We start from the raw sequence: 23,150 nt of genomic DNA on the forward strand, positions 1-23,150 counted from the left end.
AGAACCTTGCCTAGTTTTGGAGTCCCACCTGGTTCGCTGTCATCCTGGGAGTCAGTCCACTTAGCATCTGGTCCTTCTTGTCAGTTGCGTGACTTTGGGGGAATTCTGTGCTCACTTAAGGGTCCACAGTGCAGCGTGGAAAGTGTTGGGGAGAACGTAATTTCCTCCATCCCAAGTTTATGTCCAGCCAAGGAGCAGCTAGGATGGTGGTGATCAGTACAGGAGCCTGGGAAGAACCGTGTGGTCAGTGGCTTGGGCGGGCCTGAAAGTATTTCCCATCCTCGCTTTGTGGTAAATTCCCAGGTATTTCTTTTTTCTTTTCTTTTTTTGTCTTTTTAGGGCTGTACTATTGCCATGGAAGTTCCCAGGCTAGGGGTCGAATCAGAGCTGCAGCTGCCAAGGCTTTGAAAAGAACGGTGTCCACGCGAATCTACATTCATCAGCGCCAGACCCTCCCTTCTCTCATGTCTGGTGGAAACACCACAGCCACATCAAAGCCACATCCCAGCCATGTCTGTGACCTACACTGCAGCTCATGGCAACAGTGGATCCTTAACCCACTGAAGGAGGGCAGGGATCAAACCAGCATCCTCATAGATACTAGTCAGGTTCATTACCACTGAGCCACAATGGGAACCCTTTTTTTTTTTTTTGTTTTGAGAATAGGAGGCTTTGTGCATCGCTTGCTCTTTTTCCAGGACTGCATCTGTCCCTTGCTGCTCGGCCTGAATAGCCTCTGTTACTGCCTTCGTGTTGCAGGAGGTAACACGTGAAGCAGGAAGTAGATGCCAGCCTCCCCAGCTCAGTCCCCAGCCTGGGGATCTGCTCTTTCATGCTTCCTGGGGTGCTGTGAACGAGAAGCCATCGGGAGGGTGGGGACGGATGGAGCTTAGGAACGCTGTTATTTCCACTCCCTGGTTCTTCTGGAGGCAAGTGTTCAAGGAACAGCAGATGTGAGCAGGGCTGGGGGAGGGGCTCCGCAGTGGCTCTAATCCAGACGAGGCTGCCTGACCACCTTGGAGGCATCAGCTTGGGAAGGAGAGAAGAGGAGCTTCTAGGACCACTCGAATGTCTGGGAATACAGATTCTCTGCCCCACCTCCTTGTAACAGCACCTCTCGCAGGTGTAAGTCAGGTGTGACTGCGTTTCCACCAGATTTGAGAGAAGGGAGAGTCGGGGGCTGATAAATGCAGATTCACGTGGGCTCCGTTCTTTTTAAAGCCATACCCCTGAATGTGGAAGTTCTGGGGCCAGGGATTGAGGACTGAACTCGTGTCATAGCATTGACATTGCCAGACCCCTAACCCACTGAGCTGCCTGGAAACTCCTTTACAAAACCTTCTTGAATATCAGTGGCAGTTGCTTACAGGGGTTGAGTTCTTGCTCACAAGGGAGGCAGTGGTCTCCTTCATTTCATAGGGCATGTGGAAGCTGGGGTGGGGGCAGGGGAAGCAGTCAGTGCCTCCTGCCTGACTCAAATGGTGAGTTAGCTCTGGGGAACAGTTTCAGACCCAGGCCCCTGGACGTGGGCGTTCACAGCATGGTAGGTGGGCATGCCAGGAGCCTGGGAACAGGACCCAGGAATCCTTGCCCTATTCATGATTCACCCCACGCCGGCATCTGCCTGAACCCAGCCATTCTAGGTCCGAGTCTTAGGAAGTGCTGCTTAGATAGTGCTGATGGTCATAACAAGAGTGATCACAGGCAGCATGGCTCTGCTTTTGCTAGAAACAAAAAAATGGACAGTTGAGAAGATCAGCTGGTACACAGTTGAGGCGGAGAGGCTGAAGCAGATGTGTAAACTGGGACTTTAAAGGTGGCTGCTGCACAGAGCGGGGGAGGGTGGTGGGGAAGGCACCCAGGAGACTCCACAAAGGCACACCTGCCCAGTGGAGTGACTCGCTCCCTCTGATGTGCCTCCGCCAGAGACTGAGGCGCCCATAGCAGAACCAGATTACATAAGGCCTCTGTTCTCTGCCCTTGGCTGGTGGTTTTCCCCTCCGCTTCCCCGAGAACCACCAGGTCTGTACCACCTATTGTCCCCAGCAGGGGAGGGCCAGCTGCCCATAGTGTCCACAGGAAGGCCAGCAGTGGCCTCGAAGCCTCCCGGCTCTCCTCAGGTGGCAGCTCCGCTCCTGGCAGCCGTGGCCGTCCGTGACTGCCCATGACTCAGGGCTGCTGTGTTTCAGCTTACTGAGGAGAGAGGCCAGAGCTGCTTCTGCTCCATGGTGGGCGGAAGGGCTCTGTAATTTTCTTCTGAGTGACTGAGGCACAAAATTGGGAGGAGAGAAGAGGGACCTGTGCTCAGGATCTTGGGTTGCCCCTGTCCCTTCTGCTGATCCTCTCTGATTGTGAGTCCCTCTGCCTCTCCCTGTCCTTGTCTTTGCCTCGTCTTTCTTATTCTCCTTGCCTCCCTCACGCATTTGCAGGCCTGTCTCCTGGGACTCCCAGGCCTGTGCTAAATCCTTGATTCATTGGCAGTGCAGCATAGCAGTTAAAAACAGAGGCACTGTCACTCACCAGCTGTGACTTCATTCAGCAGGTGACTTAGTTTCTCTTAGCCTCAGTTTCAGCATCTGTAAATGGGCATCTCTCCCCTAGCTCTGCACTGTTTATTGCGGTAGCTAAGAGCCGCATGAAGGTCTGAGATATGTTAGTGACTCATTGAAGAAACTAGGTGGCTCGCTTTCATAACCAAGCAGAGGGTGATTCCCTGGGTTCCAGTCCCTGTACGTGACTTCACTTTTCTGTGCCTCAGTCTTCTCAACTGTAAGTTGGGGGTAAAGTTGCATGTAGCTTTTAGGGATCTTGAGATGAGGCCCTGTAAAGCCCACAGGCCAGTGCCTGGTACAGGGGTAGCCCTCACTTATCCTTCTCGTGATGGCTGTGCCAGCCTTTGGGCTAGGAGCTCAGAGAGGTGAAAAATCCATGCCCCAAGCTGTTAAGAAGCTGCAGTCAGCAGGAGAGAGACTTATCTGTAGCCATAGAGCAGAGCTGACGTGGGGGTACAGGTATGACTGCGGAGACCACGTGGAAATGGGCCTTGGAGGTTGGGTTTTTTTTTTTCTTTTTTTTTTTTTTTTTCTTGTATTTTTAGGGCCACACCTGCAGCATATGGAAGTTCCCAGGCTAGGGGTTGAATCGGAGCTGCACCTGCTGGCCTACACCACAGCCACAGCCATGCCAGATATGAGCTGCAGCTGCCACCCATACCACAGCTCATGTCAATGCCAGCTCCTAAACCCACTGAGTAAGGCCAGGGATTGAACCCGTGTCCTCATGGATACTAGTTGGATTCATTACCACTGAGCCACAATGGGAACTTCCCTTGGAGGATTTTGATAGCAGGAGGTGGCTTTGGGCAGAGGAAGGCGTCTGGGTCCTGCAGCTCTGGCAAGATGTCACTCCTTAGCTGTGGCCCCAAGCAGTCCTTTGTGGCCCCTCCTGAGATTGATGGTCACTGGGATGATGAGGCAAAGGCTTGAGAATGTGTGATGAGCCCCAGTGAGGGGTTTCTAGCACCCTGGCTGGCAGGGGAGGGGGACCGGGTCTGTCTGTCTGTTGGCTGCTGCAACCAGGTCCACTGCAACACTTTGTCACCAAGGTCTTCAGGACAAGGGGGATGGTCTTCAGCTGCCCCCCACCTGACTTGAGCTAGCCAGGGGTCACTGCCAGCACTAGTCCAGTGGGGCTACAGGTCTAGGTCCGCTAGGCCAGCCGGGAACTCAGCTTTGTGTGTCTGGCAGCCTGAACATCCTCACTCTGTCCCTGGCTGCTCTCCCTGGCCACCTGTACCCTCCTCCTACTGGCAGGGTGAAGGACCCCCCGGGATCCAGCTCTGACCCTCTCTGTGCCCTCCCCACCCAGGCTGGATCCATGCAGTCTACACCCCCGTAGACTCCCTGGTATTCGGCGGAAATATCCTGCACAGCTTCAACGTGCCCATGCAGCTGCGGATCTACGAGATTGAGGACAGAACACGGGTAAGGCGGCTTCTTTTCCTCCTGTGGCCATGCCTAGGCCGCCAGGCTCTGTTGGGTGCTCAGGGTGTATGGGACAGGTCATTACCAAGTCCTCCCTGGCCCTCCGGCCCTCTTGCTCCCTGCCTCAGGCCATTGTCTGGGTCCTGGTTCTCTGGGGTCGGGAGTGCCCCGATTACCCCACCCAAAGCCTCGGGAGTTTCTGTTCACCTCCAGGCAGGCGGCAGCCAAAAGCCCCTTGTCGAAGAGGAAGTAGCTCTTGAGAAAGCCCCATGAGATGTCAGGGACCCTGCCTCTTCCTTCTTCCCACGTGTATAAAGGGATGCGAGGGAGGGTGGGGAATTTCATGGTGGTTGTGGTTGGGAGGTGGGGGGGGCTGGGACCTTGACCATGTAGGGACCCCAGATGTGATGGAGAAGCTGAGGAAGCTGTTGTCTGCGCGTCCTCTGGGTACTGTCTCTGAGCGCCGTCTTGGTGACTGCTTGCAACTGAGGCTGGGGGTCCCTTCTCTCCTTGATGGTTTCTCAGACGTTGAGTCTCCCCCAGCCCCTGCCCCAGGACCAGAGACCCTGGCCCAGATACCTGACCTGGGCCCTCTGCTCTGTTCCCTTCCATTCCATGATGAGTTTCCTCCCCACAGCACTGGTTCTTTCCTGGTAGAACTTGACCTAGTGCCCCCAGTATCTGGGATGAGTCTGAGAGCGGGAAGCTGGGGCAAAAAGGACCTATTTCTGGAACTTCCATTGTGGCTCAGCAGGTTACAAACCCGACTAGTATGCGATGCGAGTTCGATCTGTGGCCTTGGTTAAGGATCCGGTATTGCTGTGAGCTTCAGTGTAGGTCACAGACGTGGTTCAGATCTAGCGTGGCTGTGGCTGTGGTGTAGGCCGGCAGCTGCAGCTCTTCTTTGACTCATAGCCTGGGAACCTCCATATGCTGCAGGTGTGGCACTTAAAAAAAAAAGGGCGGGGGCCTATTTCTTTTTTCTCATAGGTATTCAAATATCTCTCTTTTTTTTTTTTTTAAATAGAGATATAATCCACATACACAGAGTGCACAATTCAGTAGCAAATAGCACATTCACAGTGTTGACATTCTCATCACCCTAAAAAGAAACCCCTTGCTCAATAGCATTCGCTCTCACTCCCCTATGGATTTGCCTATTCTGGATTTTTTTTATGTAAATGGAGTCATATAACATGTCCTTTGGTGTCTAGGTTCTTTCACTTAGCATCATGTCTTCAAGGTTCATCTATGTTGTGGTTATTCATTAGTGCTTTGTTTCCATTTTATGGCTTAATTGTATTCTGTTGTATGGAGAGACCACACCTGGTCTTCTTGGGCTTTTGCCTGGGAGGTGACTTTTTTTGCCTGCCCTGATCCTCAGGTCCTTTCCTGACCCTCGAGAACCTTCTCACAGAGGTAGACTCTGTGCCCTGGGTCCCTGCCTTTCCTGGTCTTGTTTCCAGGCCTTGGTCTGCATGGGGTCGCATACATGATTCAAAGTCAGCCACTACCTGGACCTCTGACCTTTTTAATGGTCCCGATGTTGAGGGACCTCAGCCAAGGGTCTCCTGGGGACCACTTTGAGCCATATTCAGTGGGCAGCTGTGTTAACAAGGGTGAATGCACCTCCTCAGATGGGTGGATTTGCTGCTGCTGTGATACCCAGAACTGCAGAGACTGGGTCCTGGTCTGTGTTTTCGAGCCTCATTTCTGTTACCCACCTACCATTCCTTTCCTGCTCTGGGGGAGGCCAGTCCCAGCCCTGGTCTGGAGGATGCTGCCCCGTGGCCTTCTAGAAAAAGGCACCATTTGGGTGCGAATGGTCATCTTAGAGTCTGGGTCAAGTGCTGTCTGGGACTCCGGCCAACTGCTCTTTGGCCAGCCCTGAAGAATGGGCCAGTGTGAGTGGACGCGTAGGTGTGGGATAGAAAAGGAGAAAGAAGTCAGGCCCACAACTTTCCAGGCAATTCCTGAAAGCCAGAGTAGGGCTGGACTTTCTAAAGCCTTGGCAGCTGTTCCCCTCCCCCAGGGAATCTGGGATCATACATCTCAGTGGATTTGGGCCCCATCATTCCATTAGGAGCCCAGCTCCTCCCCTCCCCCAGCGGAGGCCAGAGGGAGGGTAATGGAGTGGAACCCTAAGCAGCACGCTGAGCTGCAGTGGGATATTTAGTCCACGTGGAGATGAGCATGGCAGGGCCCCCTCCCCCAATGCACAGTGTCCCTGTCTTCTCAGTGGACACCCCATCTGGTTTCCTGAAGCAGGTGGACCGAAAGGGGCCGAGGGGGTGGTGGTGGGGGTGGGGATGGTGGGACTCGGCTGGAACCAGCAGCAGGCTATTTAATCTGCTTTGATTTCTGGTCTTTGGAGAGGGCTTGGCTACAAGGGCCAATTGTTTATGTCTTAGGAGCCAAGACAGACAAAAGATACTGGGGAGAGAGAGCTGGAAGCCAGATAAAATGCCAGGGCTCCTTGTCAGCTCACTACAGCTTAATTCTTTACATCCCTTCGAGCTTCCTTAAGAAGGTTATGGCCATTTAAAAATAGCCTTTCAGGAGTCCTAAAACACGGCTTTGCTCGGAAACCAAATGCAGAGGGTGGGACAGAGGAAACCGACAGTCTCTACGCCCCATGATGTGGGGTGGTTGAAGACAAATAATTTGCCTTTGTGGCCTAAGGTGGGGGACCTCCCCTTCTAGACCAGGGGAACCCCAGTGTTCTCCTATGTTTAGGAATCATGTCTGGCTCTCACGATTTTAATTTTTCTGTGCTAGATAATAGGTGACTTCACCCAAAGGCAAGCATGAACAGGTTGCAGGTGTTCTGTTCTGGGTGGATTTTTATTTCATGGATCCCCTTGTGTAGATTAAATCTTTCCCCTCTCATTCTAAAGATAAGCAGGGGGGTGGAAGAGCTGCACCAAAGAATGGATGTGTTGCATGTTTATTATTTGAAGATAACATCTCAACAGCTCTCACTACATATTTTTAACTCCAGTTAGCTTGATAAGGGATAGCAATGGTCCAATTGATCATTAAACTGCCTTCTCTCTTATATTTATCTTTTTTTTTTTTTTTTTTCCCTTAATGGCTCTAGTGAAAGCAGCCTTCCAGGAAAGGTAATGCCAACATGCCCCATTCCCTCAGCCAGTGAATCTACCTGGAAATTGCAAATAATTTATCCTTTCACCTTTCCCCTACCATTGGATTTTTTTTTTTTTCCATTGACTTTTTTTTTTTTCCAGGAGAAAAACAAATTTTAAGACACTTCCACCCACCCTCATATTTGTTTTTCAAGTCCTTGAGACCTGGGAGTTGTAGATGCACCGAAATATCTTTGGTTCTGATCTCCTGAGGTCACTCAGCTCCAAGAGGAAGGGCCTTTGGGAACTCAAACTGACCCCTTGAGACCTGCTGACAGATTGATCGCCCCCTCCCCTATCCCGCCCCTCCCCCCAGGCTGGGAGCATTGCATGCTTTCTGACTGCCTCGCCCTTGCCCTTCGAAGAACAACTCAATTTGGTGAGGCTCCGAATGTGTCAACAAATAATGTTGAGCAATCGTGTGTTTAATGTTCCCAGGCATGTGGCTGAAACCTTTTGAAGGCGAAGGGTGGAAGGCGACAACCCGTTTGTAAGTCAATTCTTTGCAAATTTTGTTTCCTGCGGTGCTCTCTTGGAAAAAAAAAAATTAAAAAAAAAAATTGAATTCCTTCATCAGCATTTGTTTTCACCCAGCTGGTTTCTCTTGGGTTCAGCAGCAGTGACGGGAGACTTACCTTCCTCTCCTGAACGACAGTCAAAAAAAAAAAAATTTTTTTTTTTTTTCCTAATCTAGAAAGATTCATAGGAGCCACGGTGCCCACCAGGGCCAGTGTGGCTTAGATGGTTTCTCCAAATTTGAAAAGTCAAAAGGCGCTTCAGAGTTTTGTCGATTGAGTCTAAATTCAGATGTGAGTGAGGGTCTTAGAAGAGGTGGGCTGCCTGTCCTCAGCCTGCTCTGTGGGTTTTGACCAATTTGTTTCAAAGTCACTTGGCCCTTGTTCTGGAGTGGGGATGGAGCTGAGACTCATTCCCTACCCCCAACCTCTCTTCACCCGAGGCCAGGGTCTTAGGCCCAAGAACCTGTCTCCTTTTTAAACTGGAGGGCATTGATCTGATGCCTGAAAAAAGATGAATACTCTCCCAGCAATAAAACTGGGGTCTTGGAGTTCCTATTGTGGCTCAGCAGGCTATGAACCTGACAAGTATCCATGAGGATGCGGGTTCGATCCCTGGCCTCACTCATTGGGTTAAGGATCTGGTGTTGCCACCAGCTGTGGTGTAGGTTGCAAAGGCGGATCCGGTGTTGCTGTTGCCATGGTGTAGGCTGGCAGCTGCAGCTCTGATTTGACCCCTAGCCTGGGAACTTCCATATGCTGCAGGTGTGGCCCTAAAACAAAACAAAACAAAATAAAATAAAAAATGGTTTCTCCAGACAGTAGCTGGAGCCAAGGAAACCACTAGATGATGATCCCAACTCCGTGCATCTCCCACAGGAGCTCAAAAGCATGCGGCGGCCAGGATCTCATTCCAAAGCCTACCATCCATCAGAGGCAGGCAGGTCAAATGGACCTAGGATGCAGATGGCACAAGTGAGATGAGGGCTTCGCAGCTGGAAACTGAGTTAGGGGATGGATGGGGAAACTGGAGCTAGGACTCTCAGAGGGCAGAGTTGGGGCCTTTTACAGGTGGGCACTGAGAGGCAGCAAAATGGTATTTTAGGGTAGATGGAGGACCTAGGTCAGCTTGTATTTGCCTTTGCCCCAGATGTAGAATATCACCCATTGGTTGATAGGAAAGAAAGAGGGCAGGATGTGCTTCTTTAATGTCCAACTGCCTGAGTTCCTGGAGGACAGAAAGCCCCAGCAGAGGTCCCTCAAGGCAGACACACCCTTGGTGAGAGGACAAAGAGGCAGTCAGGAGTGAGTGTGGACGTGGGGGGCCCACTTGCAGCCTTGGAGGGCCCAGCCCTGAGAGACAATGACCACCTTCCATACACACCCTTGCGGGGTCAGGATGCCGTTTCTGGAAGGCTCATCTGTGCCAGGGCCATCAGTGGTATTGCTTCCTTCTCATCTCTTGCTGCCATCTCATCAGTGTAGACCCCATGCTGCCACCCATTGGAATCCCCCTGGGGCCCTGGCCTTTTCACAGCTCTGATACACAAAGCTCTCTGCACCTGTACTTCCTCCCCTCTAATTAAAAGCCAAAAGGGGAACTCCGTCTGGATTCCTGTTCCAGACCCCAGGGTTAGGGCCGTCCCAGGTCACACTAGGTCACACCAGGGACTTGCGTTGGAGGGAGTCCTCTGTGGAGACACAGACTGGTCAGGTATTGTTGGGGACTAGCGGGAGGTGGACCCCTCGGAGGCCCCGCCTCTGGCGGTAGGAGAGGCCACACCCCCTCACCCTCATTGGTCCGCCTGGTGTGACCTCTTTCTTTGAGTGTAGGAGATGCTTGGCAGCCTGTCTGCAAATGGGTAAGGTTTGGGGTTTGATTTCTGTTTTTCACGGTGGGAGGGAGGGAACAGCCAAGTCTATACAAGAAGGTTTGAGAATGGTGAGGCATCCATGTCTGTTGTAGCTAGAATCAGGCAGGGACTCGCATCCGCAGATACCCTCACCCTCCGTCAGCCGGTCAGGGCACAGTTCTGCACAGATTGGACCCCGAAAAGCTTCCCCCGCGCAAAGCTCAGGGACCTTTGACATGATGCTCTCACATAGGCCTCTTCCCCCGCTCTTCCTCCTCCTCATGTGTGCATGCTGGTATCTTGCCCCTTCCAGCGCTTCTCTCCAGACCACTCCCATTTTTTTCCTCACATCATTTGTGTTCCTGCTAAGATGATGAAAATAACTCCCCCTCCCCCCACCCCAGTGCACTTCTCTCCCTCCTCTCCACCCCCTGCCCTCCAGAAACTGACCTCTGCCCCTGGATCTTTGCTTTCAGGTGCAGCCCAAATTCCGTTATCCCTTCTACTATGAGATGTGCTGGTATGTCTTGGAGAGATACGTGTACTGTGTGACCCAGCGGTCCTACCTCACTCAGGAATACCAGAGAGAATCAATGCTTATTGGTGAGTGTGCCTTGGAGCTCAGCCACCCTGACTGCTCAGGTGGGGCAGAAATAATTTTTTTCAGGGGTGCCTTGGGAGCCCTGCATTACAGAGATTCTCTTGAGCCAGAGTGTCAGGCAGATTCTTAGAGACCCTTCTTTGTCAGCTTCTCACTTGGAGTACAGAGTCCAAGACAAGGAAGTTGTGACCCCCAACAGAGTCATCTTGGTTGATTGACTTGGTCAACCAGGTCTTGCTGGTTGACTGCATTTTTAGGGCTGAACCCATGGCATTTGGAAGTTCCCAGGCTAGGGGTCAAATTGGAGCTATAGCTCCTGGCCTACACCATAGCCACAGCAACGCCAGACCTTTAATCCCCTGAGCGAGGCCAGGGCTTGAACTCACATCCTCAAGGATGCTAGTCTGGCTTGTTACTGCCAAGCCATGACGAGAATGCCTTGTTGGTTGGGAGGGCCCAGTCCCTGGCTTGGTGGCTGAAAGAGGCTCCCCACAGAGCAAAGAATCCTGGTCTTTTTTGGCCTCCCCAGAGGCATATGGAGTTCTTAGGCCAGGGATCAGATCTGAGCTGCAGTTATGATCTAAGCTGCAGCTGTGACAACACCAGATCCTTAAACCACTGTGCCCGGCCAGGGGTGGAACCTGCATCCCAGCACTCCCAAGATGCCTTTGATACCGTTACGCCACAGTGGGAACTCCAATCCTGGTCTTTTTTAATCCATCTCTGGTCACCAACTGATTTTTTTTTTTTTTCTTCCTGCAGTGAGGGTTAGGTTTTATCTATATAGAAGCAGGGCTACGAGATGCAGCCACTTCTCCCAAACCCAGGTCAAACTTTAAGCCAGCAGAAGGGGTGACCAAGGCTGGGGATGGAAGCTTGGCAGAGCAGTGGGTGGTTTTGATAGAGGCAGGGAGAGAGTGTTTATAGCGCAGCTGCAGTACCCTGCCCTGCTGCCATTACTTAAAGGGACACCATCACCCCAAATGGCTCAGTCCTTGAGTCCTGACTCAAAAACACCCACCTTGAAGTTGCATTTGACTGTGACAGCCCCAAAGAGCAATCTGTGGGAAGAACGTTCTTCTTCCCCTTTACCTCTGAGCTGTTACTGCTGAGGAGTTTTCCTGGATGCTAGAGTCTGCTGCACCTCATTCACTGCATCTTTCTCATCATGGGATAGAAATTAGTGATCCATCTGTTTCCTTTAGGGTCTGCAGGATTTTTCTTGCAATCTCCAAGATTTTTTAGATTCTCTCTCTTTTTTTTTCCTTATTGTAAGCCTCTTCCTTCCTTTCCTCGAATCCCCATCTGACTATAGGGGTTTCAGACCAGGCATTTGATAGGGAACAAATGTTTCTGCCGGCATCTTTATTGAGGAGTGCTCATTGGAAATTCAGTTTTAACTAGGGGGTGGTATGTTGTGAGTCTTCATTCTTTTTTTTTTTTTTTTTTTTTTTTTTTTTGATGAGTCTCATTCTTGTTAGATGATTCAGGCATTGAAAGATATCAAACCCTGGGAGTTCCCATTGTGGTTCAGCAGAAACAAACCTGACCAGGATCCGTGAGGATTCGGGTTCGAATCCTGGCCTCATTCAGTGGGTTGACAATCCAGCATTGCCGTGAGCTGTGTTATAGGTCAGAGATGTGGCTCAGATCCCATGTTGCTGTGGCTGTGGTGTAGGCAGGCCCCTATAGCTCTGATTCAGCCCCTACCCTGGGAACTTCCATGTGCCATGGGTGCGGCCCTAAAGAGCAAGGGCAAAAACAAAACAAAAAACACAAAAAAGCAAAACCTGGAGTTCCCATTGTGGCTCATTGAGCTAAGAACCCAACATAGTATCCGTGGGGAGGCAGGTTTGATCCCTGGCCTTGCTCAGTGGGCTAAGGGTCTGGTGTTGCCACAAGCTGCGGTGTAGGTCGCAGCACTGATTTGACCCCCAGCTGGAGAACTTCCATGTACTGCAGGTGCGGCCCTTAAAAAAAAAAAAGAAAAAAGAAAAATACCAAAACCCTACAACCAGCCCTTCTGAAGTTTCCAGCCTGGTAGGAGGTGGGAAATGGTTCTGAAGTAGTGTGATAATCTCTGTGGTTTCAGTAGCCATGCATTCTTGGGGGGACCTTCGGCTTGATTTTGTGGCAGTCCCCAGGACCAGGAAACAGAGGGTCATTTGCTCTCATTTGGAAATTTAGAGCCATAGACGAAAGCTCCCGATTCCGTTCCAGGCTTGAGAGGAAATGTGAAGGCAGTGATGGCCAGATTTTTCTTAAATTTTCTTAAACAGTTACCCCATGCCTCTCTAGTCCATCAAGCCAAAGAGAAAGTAGGATGTTTGGGGACACCTCTTTTTTTTTTTTTTTTTTTGTCTTTTCTAGGGCCGCACCCATGGCATATGGAGGTTCCCAGGCTAGGGGTCTAATCAGAGTTGTAGCTGCTGGCCTACACCACAGCCACAGCAACGCCAGATACAAGCCCTGTCTGCGACCTACATACACCACGGCTCACGACAGTGCCGGATCCTTGACCCACTGATTGAGGCAAGGGATCGAACCTGCAACCTCATAGTTCCTAGTCAGATTCGTTAACCACTGAGCCACAACAGGAACTCTTTTTTTTTTTTTTTTTTTTTTTTTTTTTTTGGCCTTTTCTAGGGCCGTTCCAGTGGCATGTGGAGGTTCCCAGGCTAGGGGCCTAATCCGAGCTGCAGCCTCTGGCCTATGCCACAGCCACAGCAATGCCAGATCCGAGCCACATCTGCGACGTACACTACAGCTCACAGCAATGCTGTTTCCTCAACCCACTGAGCGAGGCAAGGGATTGAACCCTCAACCTCACGGCTCCTAGTCGGATTTGTTAAACTGAGCCACGATGGGAACTCCAAGGACACCTCATTTTTTTGAGTGCTAGTGGTGTGCCAGGAACAGCACTCCTTGATGCCTTATTTAATTCTCACTGTGAGTCTTCAGGGGAAGTATTCGCTGCTGATAAATTTTTTTTTTTTTAGCGCTGCACCCGCAGTATATGGAGGTTCCCAGGCTACGGGTCAAATTGGAGCTACAACTGCCGGCCTACACCACAGCTACAACATTAGAGCCAAGCCGCATCTCCGGCCTACACCAAAGCTCACAGCAACACCAGATCCTTAACCCACTGAGTGAGGCTGGCGTTAGAACCCACATCGTCATGTTTCCTAGTTGGATTCGTTTCCACTGTGCCACAACAAGAACGCCTGCTGATGTTTTAAAAACTTCATTTTCCCAGATAGTACAAACATCAGCACTGTCAGTTTTTTCTTTTGGCCATTCCTGTGGCATGTGAAAATTTCCGGATTAGGGATCGAACTCGTGCCACAACAGTAACTGGAACCACAGCTGTGACAACACTGGATCCTTAGCCCACTGCGCTACCAAGGAACTCCAGCACCATCAGTTTTCAGAACATTTTCATCATCTCAGATGGAACCCTATACCCTTGAGTGACCGCCTCCTTCTCTCACCCCACTCCCATGCCCCTAGCCCTAAGCAGCCGCTAATACACTTTCTGTCTCTATAGATTTCCTCTTGTTCTGGACACTTCATATGAATGGAATCTTATAGTATGTGGTCTTTTTGCTTTATTTTTATACTTTGAAAAATACACTGCTGGGTGTGTTCAGAGAGGTGAAGCGACCTGTCTGGGTACACAGCTGGGAAGAAGCAGAGCTATGTCTGCCTGACCCCAGCCTTGTCTAGAGGCTGAGGGAGTCCTAGACCATTCAAATTGTCAAAAGATGGAATTCCTGTTGTGGCTTAGCAGTAACGAACCCAACTAGTATCTATGAGGACGCGGATTTAATCCCTGGCCTCGCTTAGTGGGTTAAGGATCTGGCATTGCCATGAGCTACGGTGCAGGCTGCAGATGAGGCTCGGATCCTGCGTTGCTGTGGCTGTGGCATAGGCTGGCAGCTGCAGCTCTAGGAACTTCCGTTTGCCTCCGGTGTGGCCCTAAAAAGACAAAAAAGTGTGTGTGTGTGTTGGGGGCAGATTCCAGGGACTTCCAGCAGGGAGTCTGGGGAATTCATCTTAGTCTTTATTGTGATCTCCCTACTCCTAACCCCATAGATGCCCCAAGAAAGCCCAGCATAGACGGCTTCTCATCAGATTCCTGGCTGGAGATGGAGGAAGAGTCCTGTGAGCAGCAGCCCCAGGAAGAGGAGAAGGAGGAAGAGGAAGAGGAAGAGGAGGAGGGCACAGATAAGACGCCCAAACCACCCACTGATGGCCCTGCCTCGCCCACCAGCATCCCCTCAGAGGACCAGGAGGCCCCTGGGAAGAAGCCCAAAGCCCCTGCCATGCGGTTCCTCAAAAGAACTTTGTCGAACGAGTCGGAGGACAGTGTGAAGTCCGCCACGATGCCCATAGACTACCCCAAGACGCCCACCGGCTCTCCGGCCACTGAGGTCTCTGCCAAATGGACCCACCTCACCGAGTTTGAGCTGAAGGGCCTGAAAGCTCTGGTGGAGAAACTTGAATCCCTCCCTGAGAATAAGAAGTGTGTCCCAGAGGGCATCGAGGACCCCCAGGCACTCCTGGAGGGCGTGAAGGTGGGTAGGGGTTGCCTCTGGATGGGCAGCTGAGGAGGGCTGGGCAGGTTCTGTTCAATAGGCAGGTTCCTGGAGATCCCCTTGTGGCTCAGTGGGAACGAACCTAACTAGTACCCATGAGGATGCGGGTTTGATCCCTGACCCTGCTCTGCGGGTTGGGGATCCGGCATGGCCATAAGCTGTGGTGTAGGTCGCAGATGCAGCTTGGATCCCATGTTGCTGTGGCTGTGGTATAGGCCAGCAGCTATAGCTCCGATTCGACCCCTAGCCTGGGAACTTCCACATGTTGCAGGTGCGGCCCTAAAAAGACCAATTAAAAAAAAAAACGCAGGTTCCCCAGGGCAGCTTGGCTCTGGGCATCTTGGTGCAGACTGTCTCGAGGGTATGTCCGTGCAAGGAGGGGGCTTTGGTCCAAGCAAGCCCATCTAGGCTGTTCAAGCAGAGGCCGTTGTTGAGACCAGCAGGGGTATCTCTGAGAGGAAGCTGGCTCCCTAGTTGACAATGAACTCTCTCTCAGGACTTGTTGGAAATCTGAGGCTTCAAGGGCAGTAGGCAGTACTTGCCTGTGGTGTACCAGTAGTGCTGTTGGTTTTGGGAACTTACCCCTCCATCCTGGTCAAGATAACTTGCTGCTCTGGGCTGGCTCCCCCTGGAACATGCTTCTGTTTCTTGTGAGCAGGTTGTACATCCTGGTTGTCTTCTAGGGGGCCAGCTAAGGTGGGATTCCAAGTAGAGGTTTCCAGGTAGAGCCTAATTATTGAGCAAATTCTCACTGAGCACCTGCTGTGCTGGCCATGGGGAACAGGAAGCAAGCAGGTAAAGAAATCAGGAGAGCGGGGTTGAGTGCCACTTTCTGTACCTAGGGCATGGGAGTAGGGAGCGGGGACACTCATTGGCCATCCAGGGTGCCAGGACTCTGGGGCAGTTATGCAGAAGGAATTTTAGTTGGGTATTAGAGACTTTGGATGGAGGAGGCCATTTTAGGCAGAGGACAAATGTGAAGTGTGTTTAAGAAACAGGAAATACACTGGCAGGTCTTGTCTTGTAGTAATCATAACAATTTTTGAGGAGTTCCCATTGTGGCTCAGCGGGTTAAGAATCCGAGTAGCATTCACGAGGTTGTGGGTTTGATCCCTGGCCTCGCTCAGTGGTTTAAAGGATCCGATGTTGCTCAAGCTGCAGTGCAGAGCTGTGGTATAGGTTGCAGACATGGCTCAGATCTGGCATTGCTATGGCTGTGGTGTAGGCCAGCAGCTGCAGACCCCTAGCCTTAGAAGTTCCATAGACCACAGGTGCGGCCCTAAAAAGATTTAAAAAAAATTGTTGACTGTTCACTTACCTGCCAGGTACCAATGCTGACAAGTGGTAGGTATCCTTATTATCTACACTTGACCGATGAGGAGGTAGGCTCAGAGAAGTTAAGGGACATGTCTGAGGTGACAGAGCAGGTCTCTACTCCTGGTAGAGCTGGGATGGAGCCTCCAGAGCTCCTGTGTGGAAATGATTTCTTGGTACTGCCTCCTGTATCAGCGTACATAAGGGTTTTTGGTGTAAGAAGGGCTTCCTTCTCCAATGTCTCATTCTCAAGTGAATCTGCTACCCACTGGGGTTAGAAACTGATGTTGTCTCTTCTTTGGTGACTGCAAACTCCACCCAGAACTTGTTAATTCGTACGTTTGTACACTTATTCGTTTAGAAAACATTGTGTCAGGCCCTGGGATATAGAAATATTAAGACCTGTTCTGCTCTTGAGGTGCTCAGTGATCATGGGCCCAATCAGGTAGCCTTACAGGTACCACCAGCAGAGGGAGCTGGTGTAGAGACTCTGTAATCCAGATAGAGCTCACTTTCTGTAGGAGGTGCCATCAAATTTTAATCTTATAACTAGGAAATTGCCAGGTAAAAACAATTCTGTGGTGAATAGCCCTGCAAAGCAAATCTTTCTTGCAAGTAGGTCTATTTCATTGATTCTTGACTTGTTTGGAGGTTTCAGACCTCTTGAGAATTTTGTAAAAATACGCCTATATGCACAACTTTTAGTGTGCAAAATCAGGGCATCTTGGACTCTTGGATTTTGTGTACAAAATCAGGGCATCTTGAACAGGCATCCTGGACCCCTGATTAAGAACCTCTAATCTTGGAGTTCCCTTTGTGGCCCAGCAGAAACAAATCAGAAATGAATCTATGAGGATGCAGGTTTGATCCCTGGCCTCCCTCAGTGGGTTAAGGATCTGGCATTGCTGTGGCTGCAGCATAGGCCAGTGGCTATAGCTTCGATTTGACCCCTAGCCTGGGAACCTCCATGTTGCTGTGGGTGGGCCCTCAAAAGACAAAAAAAGAAAAAAACCCCAAAAACAAACCCTAATCTTGTGGCACAGAGTTTTGTATATTGAATTCCCTAAAGGAGACCTTAGAATTGTGTCATGTGGCTACTTTTTTCTTCTGAAGTCCTAAAGAATGAAAGCAAACTGTTTTCATCAGTAATAAAATGGCTAATAGCATTAGAGTTCCAAAATGTGAAGGAGTTAAAAGAAAATTTACCTGAAGAGAAAATGTTCTGTGATTGTGAAGCGCCCGTGTAACTTCAGTATGTTTATGTGCATTATTCCTGGTTCCTGGTGGGTCAGGCAGATTTCTTTCTAGGGATAGGACTCGGCCCCTCATATCCCTCACCTGTACCTACCTGATAGACCTTTGAGGCTGGATTCAGCCTAGGCTCCGTGGGAATGTGAAGAAGCCCTGGCGTAGGGGCTTAGACAGATTTGAAATTCCCAGCCTCCTTCCTCCCCATCTCCTACCGTGGGTTCAGAGGCAGGTCATGATAGTGTGTGGTAATGAATCTTTTCTTTTTTTGGCTTTTTTAAGGCCACACCCACTGCATGTGGAAGTTCCCAGGCTGGGGGTCGAATCTGAGCTATAGCTGCTGGCCTACACCACAGCCACAGCAACACGGGATCCAAGCTGTGTCTGTGACCTAGCTCATAGCAATGATGGATCCTTAACCCACCGAGCAAGGCCAGGGATCAAACGCACATCCTCATGGATACCAGTCGGATTCTTTTCTGTGGTGCCACACTGAGAACTCCCTGATAATGAATCTTAATTACTGTGTGTTGTTGTAGGTCTTTTTCATATGTAAACTTATTTAAACCTTCCAGCAACCCTATGTGCTACCTCTGTTACCCCCATTTTACAGATGAGAAAATTGAGGTACAGATAGTTTAAGTAACTTGCCCAAGGCCACACACTCTTTCTTCAATAGGGGAGTCCGTGTCCTCATCCATGAAGACAAAGCTGTTTGTCTGATGTAGAAAAGGCCACCTCATATTTAGGGAGAAAGTTGTAAGGTGACCGTTCAGGCTTTCTTTACAGAATAAGCATCGGATTGGGTCCTGGGACAAATGTAAATTGACAGTCCCTGGGCCAAATAGAGGCTCAAGGCATTGCGTTTGGCCTGTACTGCATTGAACACATTTCTGTTTTGGGGGTCTTTTTTTGGCGGGGGGAACGTGCCTGTGGCATGAGCAAGTTCCTGGGCCAGGGAGCAAACCCATGCCATAGCAGTAATCAGAGCCACAGGAGTGACAATGCCAGGTCCTTTACCTGCTGAGGCACCAGGGAACTCTTGAACATATTTCTGTAATTACTTGCCCACATTAAAAATCAGGAGAGTAAGATTAAAAAAAAAAAATCAGAAGTCATATAAAATATCATGCCCATCCTGGCTTATGTTCCTGACTGGCTCCAAGCAGTGGAAGTGAGTAGCAAGTTATAGACGCCCCAGGTCCCACAACTCCCCACTGCCTCTCTGAGTGTCTTATTTACCATTAGGCTCACATACCTTTTTATTCTTTAAAAAGTGTTTTAACTTTAATTTCAATTTAATTAATTTTTGCTGCACCTGTGGCACATGGAAGGTCCTGGGCCAGGGACTGAACCTATGCTGTAGCAGTGACCCTAGCCACAGCAGTCACATGTCTCTTTTTAGTATAATCTAGCCACTTAGCTTATTAATTGTACCTCCCTGCCTTCGCATCTAGCTCTGTCTGAGGAGAGCCTTCCAGGCTAAAGAGCTTCTATTTGAGTGGACGGTTCCTTAATTCTCAGGAAAACTGGAACCTCTCCTAGCATCTCTGAATTCTGGATGACCAGGAGCTTGTAGGGGGGCAGTGGACCGATTGTCTTTTCTGGAGTAGGGAGACCTACTTCCTGGTTGTCTCGCCAGCCCATGAGCCCCTCCCAGTCCCTGGAGACCCAGAAGAGATTTTTGAACCCCAAACTGGCCTCCAGAGTGAGAGTATTGTCACAGAGGGTGAGCAGCTGCTTCTTGGCTGCACACGTTAGGTCCCTTTGTTCTCCCTTCTCAGATGCTGGGCTTTCTTTTGCAGTGGCTGAGAAATAAAAGCTCAGGCATGTGGGTCCAGGACAGAGTTCTTAGCCAGTGCTCACTGCTCCCACTACGATTGAGTGATTTGTGTTTCTGACCAGTGGTGGCTCTTCCCTGATGAGGATCAGTTACGATCTTTGGCGTGTGTTACAAAAAGGCAATGTCTTCTTTTCTTCTCTCCCTTTCTCTGGGACCTCAGATACTGCTGTTCCTGTGGCTCATGGTAACCAGAGCCCCTGGGATTAGAGATTCCCCAAAATAAGTCAGTCTCCAGATGGCTAGGGTTTGGCTTTTATCAAAAACATATTTTTTTTTCCTTTCATTTGTAGTGTAGGTTTTTAAATTGTGGTCAAATATATATAACATTTACCATCCCGTTATTAACTATACTTACTAGGCCACCAGTTTAGAATCTTCAAGAAAGAAACACTTTCTGTTAGAACCATTTTCAAGTGTACAGTCTGATGGTATTAAGTATATTCACAGTATTGTGCAGCCACCACCTCTATATGGTTCTGGACTTTTCATCACCTCAGGCAGAACCCTGTACCCATGGGCAGTCAGTCCCCACTTCTCCCTCCTCGCAGCCTGCTTTCTGTCTTTAGGGATTTACTTATTTTGGATATTTTATTTATAAATACATTTTAAGTGTGGAGTTCCTCTTGTGGCTTAAGAACCCGACATAGTATCCATGAGGATGCGGGATCTTGCCTCGTCTCTTCCAGCTTCTCTGGGTTGCCGGCAACCCTTGGAGTTCCTTGACTTGTAGCTACATCACTCCAGTCTCTGCCACTGTCTGTCTTCTCTGTGTGTTTCTGTGTGTCTTCTCTTTTCATAAGAGCATCAGTCTGGATTAAGGCCCAGTCTAATCCAGTGTGAGCCATTTCCCAATAAGGTCACATTCTGAGCTTTTAGATGCACTTCAAGTTTGAGGGGCGCACAATTCAAATCAGTGCCCTGTCCTTTTCCCTATTCCCTTGTGGACTGGCGACCGTTAATGGATGGACAAAGTAATTCATGGTTAGATGGGAGTTGCCGTGCATGCTGTCCCTCCTTAGAGGAGTTTCTGCTTTCAACTAGAGCTCAGGAAGAGAGTCGAGGCCTCCGATGGGAGGAAAGGAGGGCATGCGCCTATTCCTTACATCAATTGCAAATGACTTGAAAATAACCGGATGCATTACAAGGTTGTGAAGGGCTGAAGTGTGCAGTAACCACTGAAATAGGAGGTGGTAGGATCTTTGTCAGATACACCTTTGCAAGGTGATTCTGCAGCTGTCTTTGTTAATTAAGATAATGCCAGGCTCTCTTTCCATGATTCTGTGCTCCCCTAGCTGCCAGAGTGTCCGCTAGGGTTGGCAGTGCCTGTGCACAATAGACAACCACCTTTCTTATTGCATGGAATTATGGGGCCTTGGAGAATTATGGGACTGGTGGACTTGTAAGGCCACTTGGAATTGTGGGTCTGCATGAGATTGTGGGACTTCATGGAATTATGGGACTGCATAGAATTATGGGGCTACAGGGAATTATGGGGCCACCTAGAATTGTGGGGCAGAATGGAACTAAGGGGATGGAAGAGTCAGGGGAACTGCTTTCAGGTGTTGCTTAATTTTTTAAAAATTAAGCACTAAAAAGATCAGTCATACTATTTCAGCAAAACACAAATAGAAAAAAAAAATTAATCCTAAATTAAGAGTACATCACTCAGGAGTTCCCGTCGTGGCACAGTGGAAATGTATCTGACTAGGAACCATGAGGTTGCGGGTTCGATCCCTGGCCTCCTCGGTGGATCCCGTGTTGCCATGAGCTGTGGTGTAGGTCGCAGATGCGGCTCAGATCTGGCATTGCTGTGACTCTGGCGTAGGCTGGCGGCTACAGCTCCGATTGGACCCCTAGCCTGGGAACCTCCCTATGCCATGGGTGTGGCCCTAAAAAGAAAAAAAAAAAAAAGAAAAAAAAAAGTACATCACTCAGTGAGGTGTTACCTTTTAAGACTGTAAGTTCTGGGAGTTCCCTTGTGGTGCAGTGAGTTAAGGATCTGGCCCTGTCACTGTTGTGACACAGGTTTGATCCCAGGCCTGGGAACTTCCTCATGCTATGGGTGCAGCCAAACAAAACAAACAAAAAAACCCCCCAAAACTAAAACAAAGCTTTCTGGAGTCAGGTTGAATCCCCAGCTATCCATTAACTGGCTGAATGCTCTGGGGGAATGCAGTAAAATGGGAATAGTAAAAATCATGCCTCCTGGAATTTAGTTAGGTGACACCTGTAAAGCCTTAGCACAGAGGCTTTAGTGCTCAGTGAACTGGAGCTGATAGTGTTATTATTTCAGACACTGTGGAGTAAAAACAGACTCATTTAAGGTCAAGTGTAAGAGTGTTAAGACCACAGACCCATAGGCCATTTTGGTCTAAATCCATGACTATGAAAGGAAGGTTTGTAATGACTATGAAAGGAAGGTTTGTACAGTTTTTCTCTCTTGGGGTCATTAGGTCTTAACCTCAGAATACACCTGTTTATCCAAGTCTCCCTTCCTGGGTCTTTTTTGGCTCTTTTGCAAAACAAAATGAGGTGTGATGCCCAGACCTCCAGCACAGTTGGGCTTTTGATGCATAATGGCAATTGTGGTATATTAGTTTTCTGTGACTGCCATGACAAATGACCACAAACTTGGTGGGTTAAAACAACAGAAAGTTCCAGAGGCCAGAAGTGGGAAATCGAGGTGTTGCCCATGCTGTGCCCTTTGGGATTCTAGGGGAGCTTCCTTCCTTGCTCTTCCACCTTCTAGTTTTCCTGCTATTCCTTGGCTTGTGGCTGTCTCACTCCGGTCTCCGCCTTTCTCTTCCTATCGCCTTTTTTGCCCCCTTGTGTGTCTGTTCAGATCCTCCTTTCCTTTCTCTTATAAAGACACCAGTTGGAGTTCCCATTGTGGAACCCCAACTACTTATCCATGAGGGGGTGGGTTCGATCCCTGGCCTTGCTCATTGGGCTAGGTATCTGATATTGCTGCAAGCTGCAGTGTAGGTCACAGATGTGTCTTGGATCCAGTGTTACTGTGGGTGTGGTGTAGGCAGGCAGGTACAGTTTCAATTTGATCCCTATGCTGGGAACTTCATATGCTTCAGGTGTAGCCATAAAAAGCAAAAAAAAACAAAAACAAAAAACAACAAACCAATCCTCGGATTTAGGGCCCACCCTAAATCCAGGATTGTACCATCTTGAGATCCTTAACTAATTACATCTGCAAAGACTCTTTTTCCAAGTAAGAGCCTGTTTATGGGTACCAGGGGTTAGGACTTGAACCTAACCTTTTTGAGAGAGACAGTTCAACCCAGTACAGGTGAGTTTTTATAAGCAGGCACATGGTGGTTGGCTGCTGGAGTGGAGGGAGGGATCTTGAGGGACCAAAGGTGTATTGATGCCTGGATGCAGGGTCCTTACCTATGGCCAGGAGGGACCCCTGAGCCTTCTGGGTTCCCCACAACAGCCGGAGCTGCTCTGGGCTGTTATTTTCCCTCTGCTGGCCTGTGGTTGTGATTCTTTCCTGATGCCCGCCTCTGCTTTATTGTCACAGTGTTGGTATTTTTAGTCTCAGTTAGAGAGGGAGTTTCTAATTATTAATGCCCCACCCTGGGGAAACATGGGGCCTGAATCCATTGTTAACTGATTAAGCTCTTTGAGAGAAGTTGGCATAAGGGGGAGCAGAGGCCCAGCATGTCCATTGTCTGTGGTTATCTTGTTAGGTCAAAAGCAGGGCAGTTTCCAGCAGAAAGGGCCTGGTGGCCTTAGTCGTTTTCTAGAAAGACTGACCTCTTCTTTCCTACTCATAAGGCTGGTAGTGTGTATGTAACCTAGAATGCTGGGCTGGTACAGGCACCCGGACTTCCTAGTCTGCCCCAGGGAGTGTTATAAATTCTAGCAGAGCCCAGGGAAGCCAGTGACATGATTCTCTTCAGCACAATTTATTTCTCAGAGAGAAAATCTCCAATTAGAATAATCTCCTCTTCCTGCAGCCTGTCACACACTAATGAAAATACTTCCGTGGGGGACAGAGCCCAGGGCGCCCCCTCGTGGCCATTGACAGCCAC

The 23,150-nt window shown here is 49.6% G+C and overlaps 1 protein-coding gene across 46 annotated transcripts in view; it reads left to right on the forward strand.

Moving 5' to 3' along the window:
- Positions 1-23,150, forward strand: part of KDM2B (lysine demethylase 2B) — a 145,830-nt gene that overhangs the window by 55,853 nt on the left and 66,827 nt on the right. For 39 of the 46 annotated variants that reach the window (XM_084996087.1, XM_021073422.2, XM_021073426.2 and 36 more), the window contains 3 exons: positions 3,868-3,983; positions 9,974-10,100; positions 14,194-14,675. In XM_084996087.1, coding sequence (XP_084852213.1) covers positions 3,868-3,983; positions 9,974-10,100; positions 14,194-14,675 — 725 coding nt within the window. Of the gene's footprint in view, positions 1-3,867; positions 3,984-7,083; positions 7,106-7,567; positions 7,620-9,973; positions 10,101-14,193; positions 14,676-23,150 lie in introns of those variants that run through there. The other 7 variants (XM_084996124.1, XM_084996129.1, XM_084996130.1 and 4 more) reach the window with 3 other exon arrangements.

This window comes from Sus scrofa, chromosome 14 (genome assembly GCF_054392235.1).
Source record: "Sus scrofa isolate SSC_HxYL_T2T_F1_AM1 chromosome 14, Sscrofa_HxYL_maternal_Yorkshire_Landrace_v2.0, whole genome shotgun sequence".
NCBI classification, from domain to species: domain Eukaryota; kingdom Metazoa; phylum Chordata; class Mammalia; order Artiodactyla; family Suidae; genus Sus; species Sus scrofa.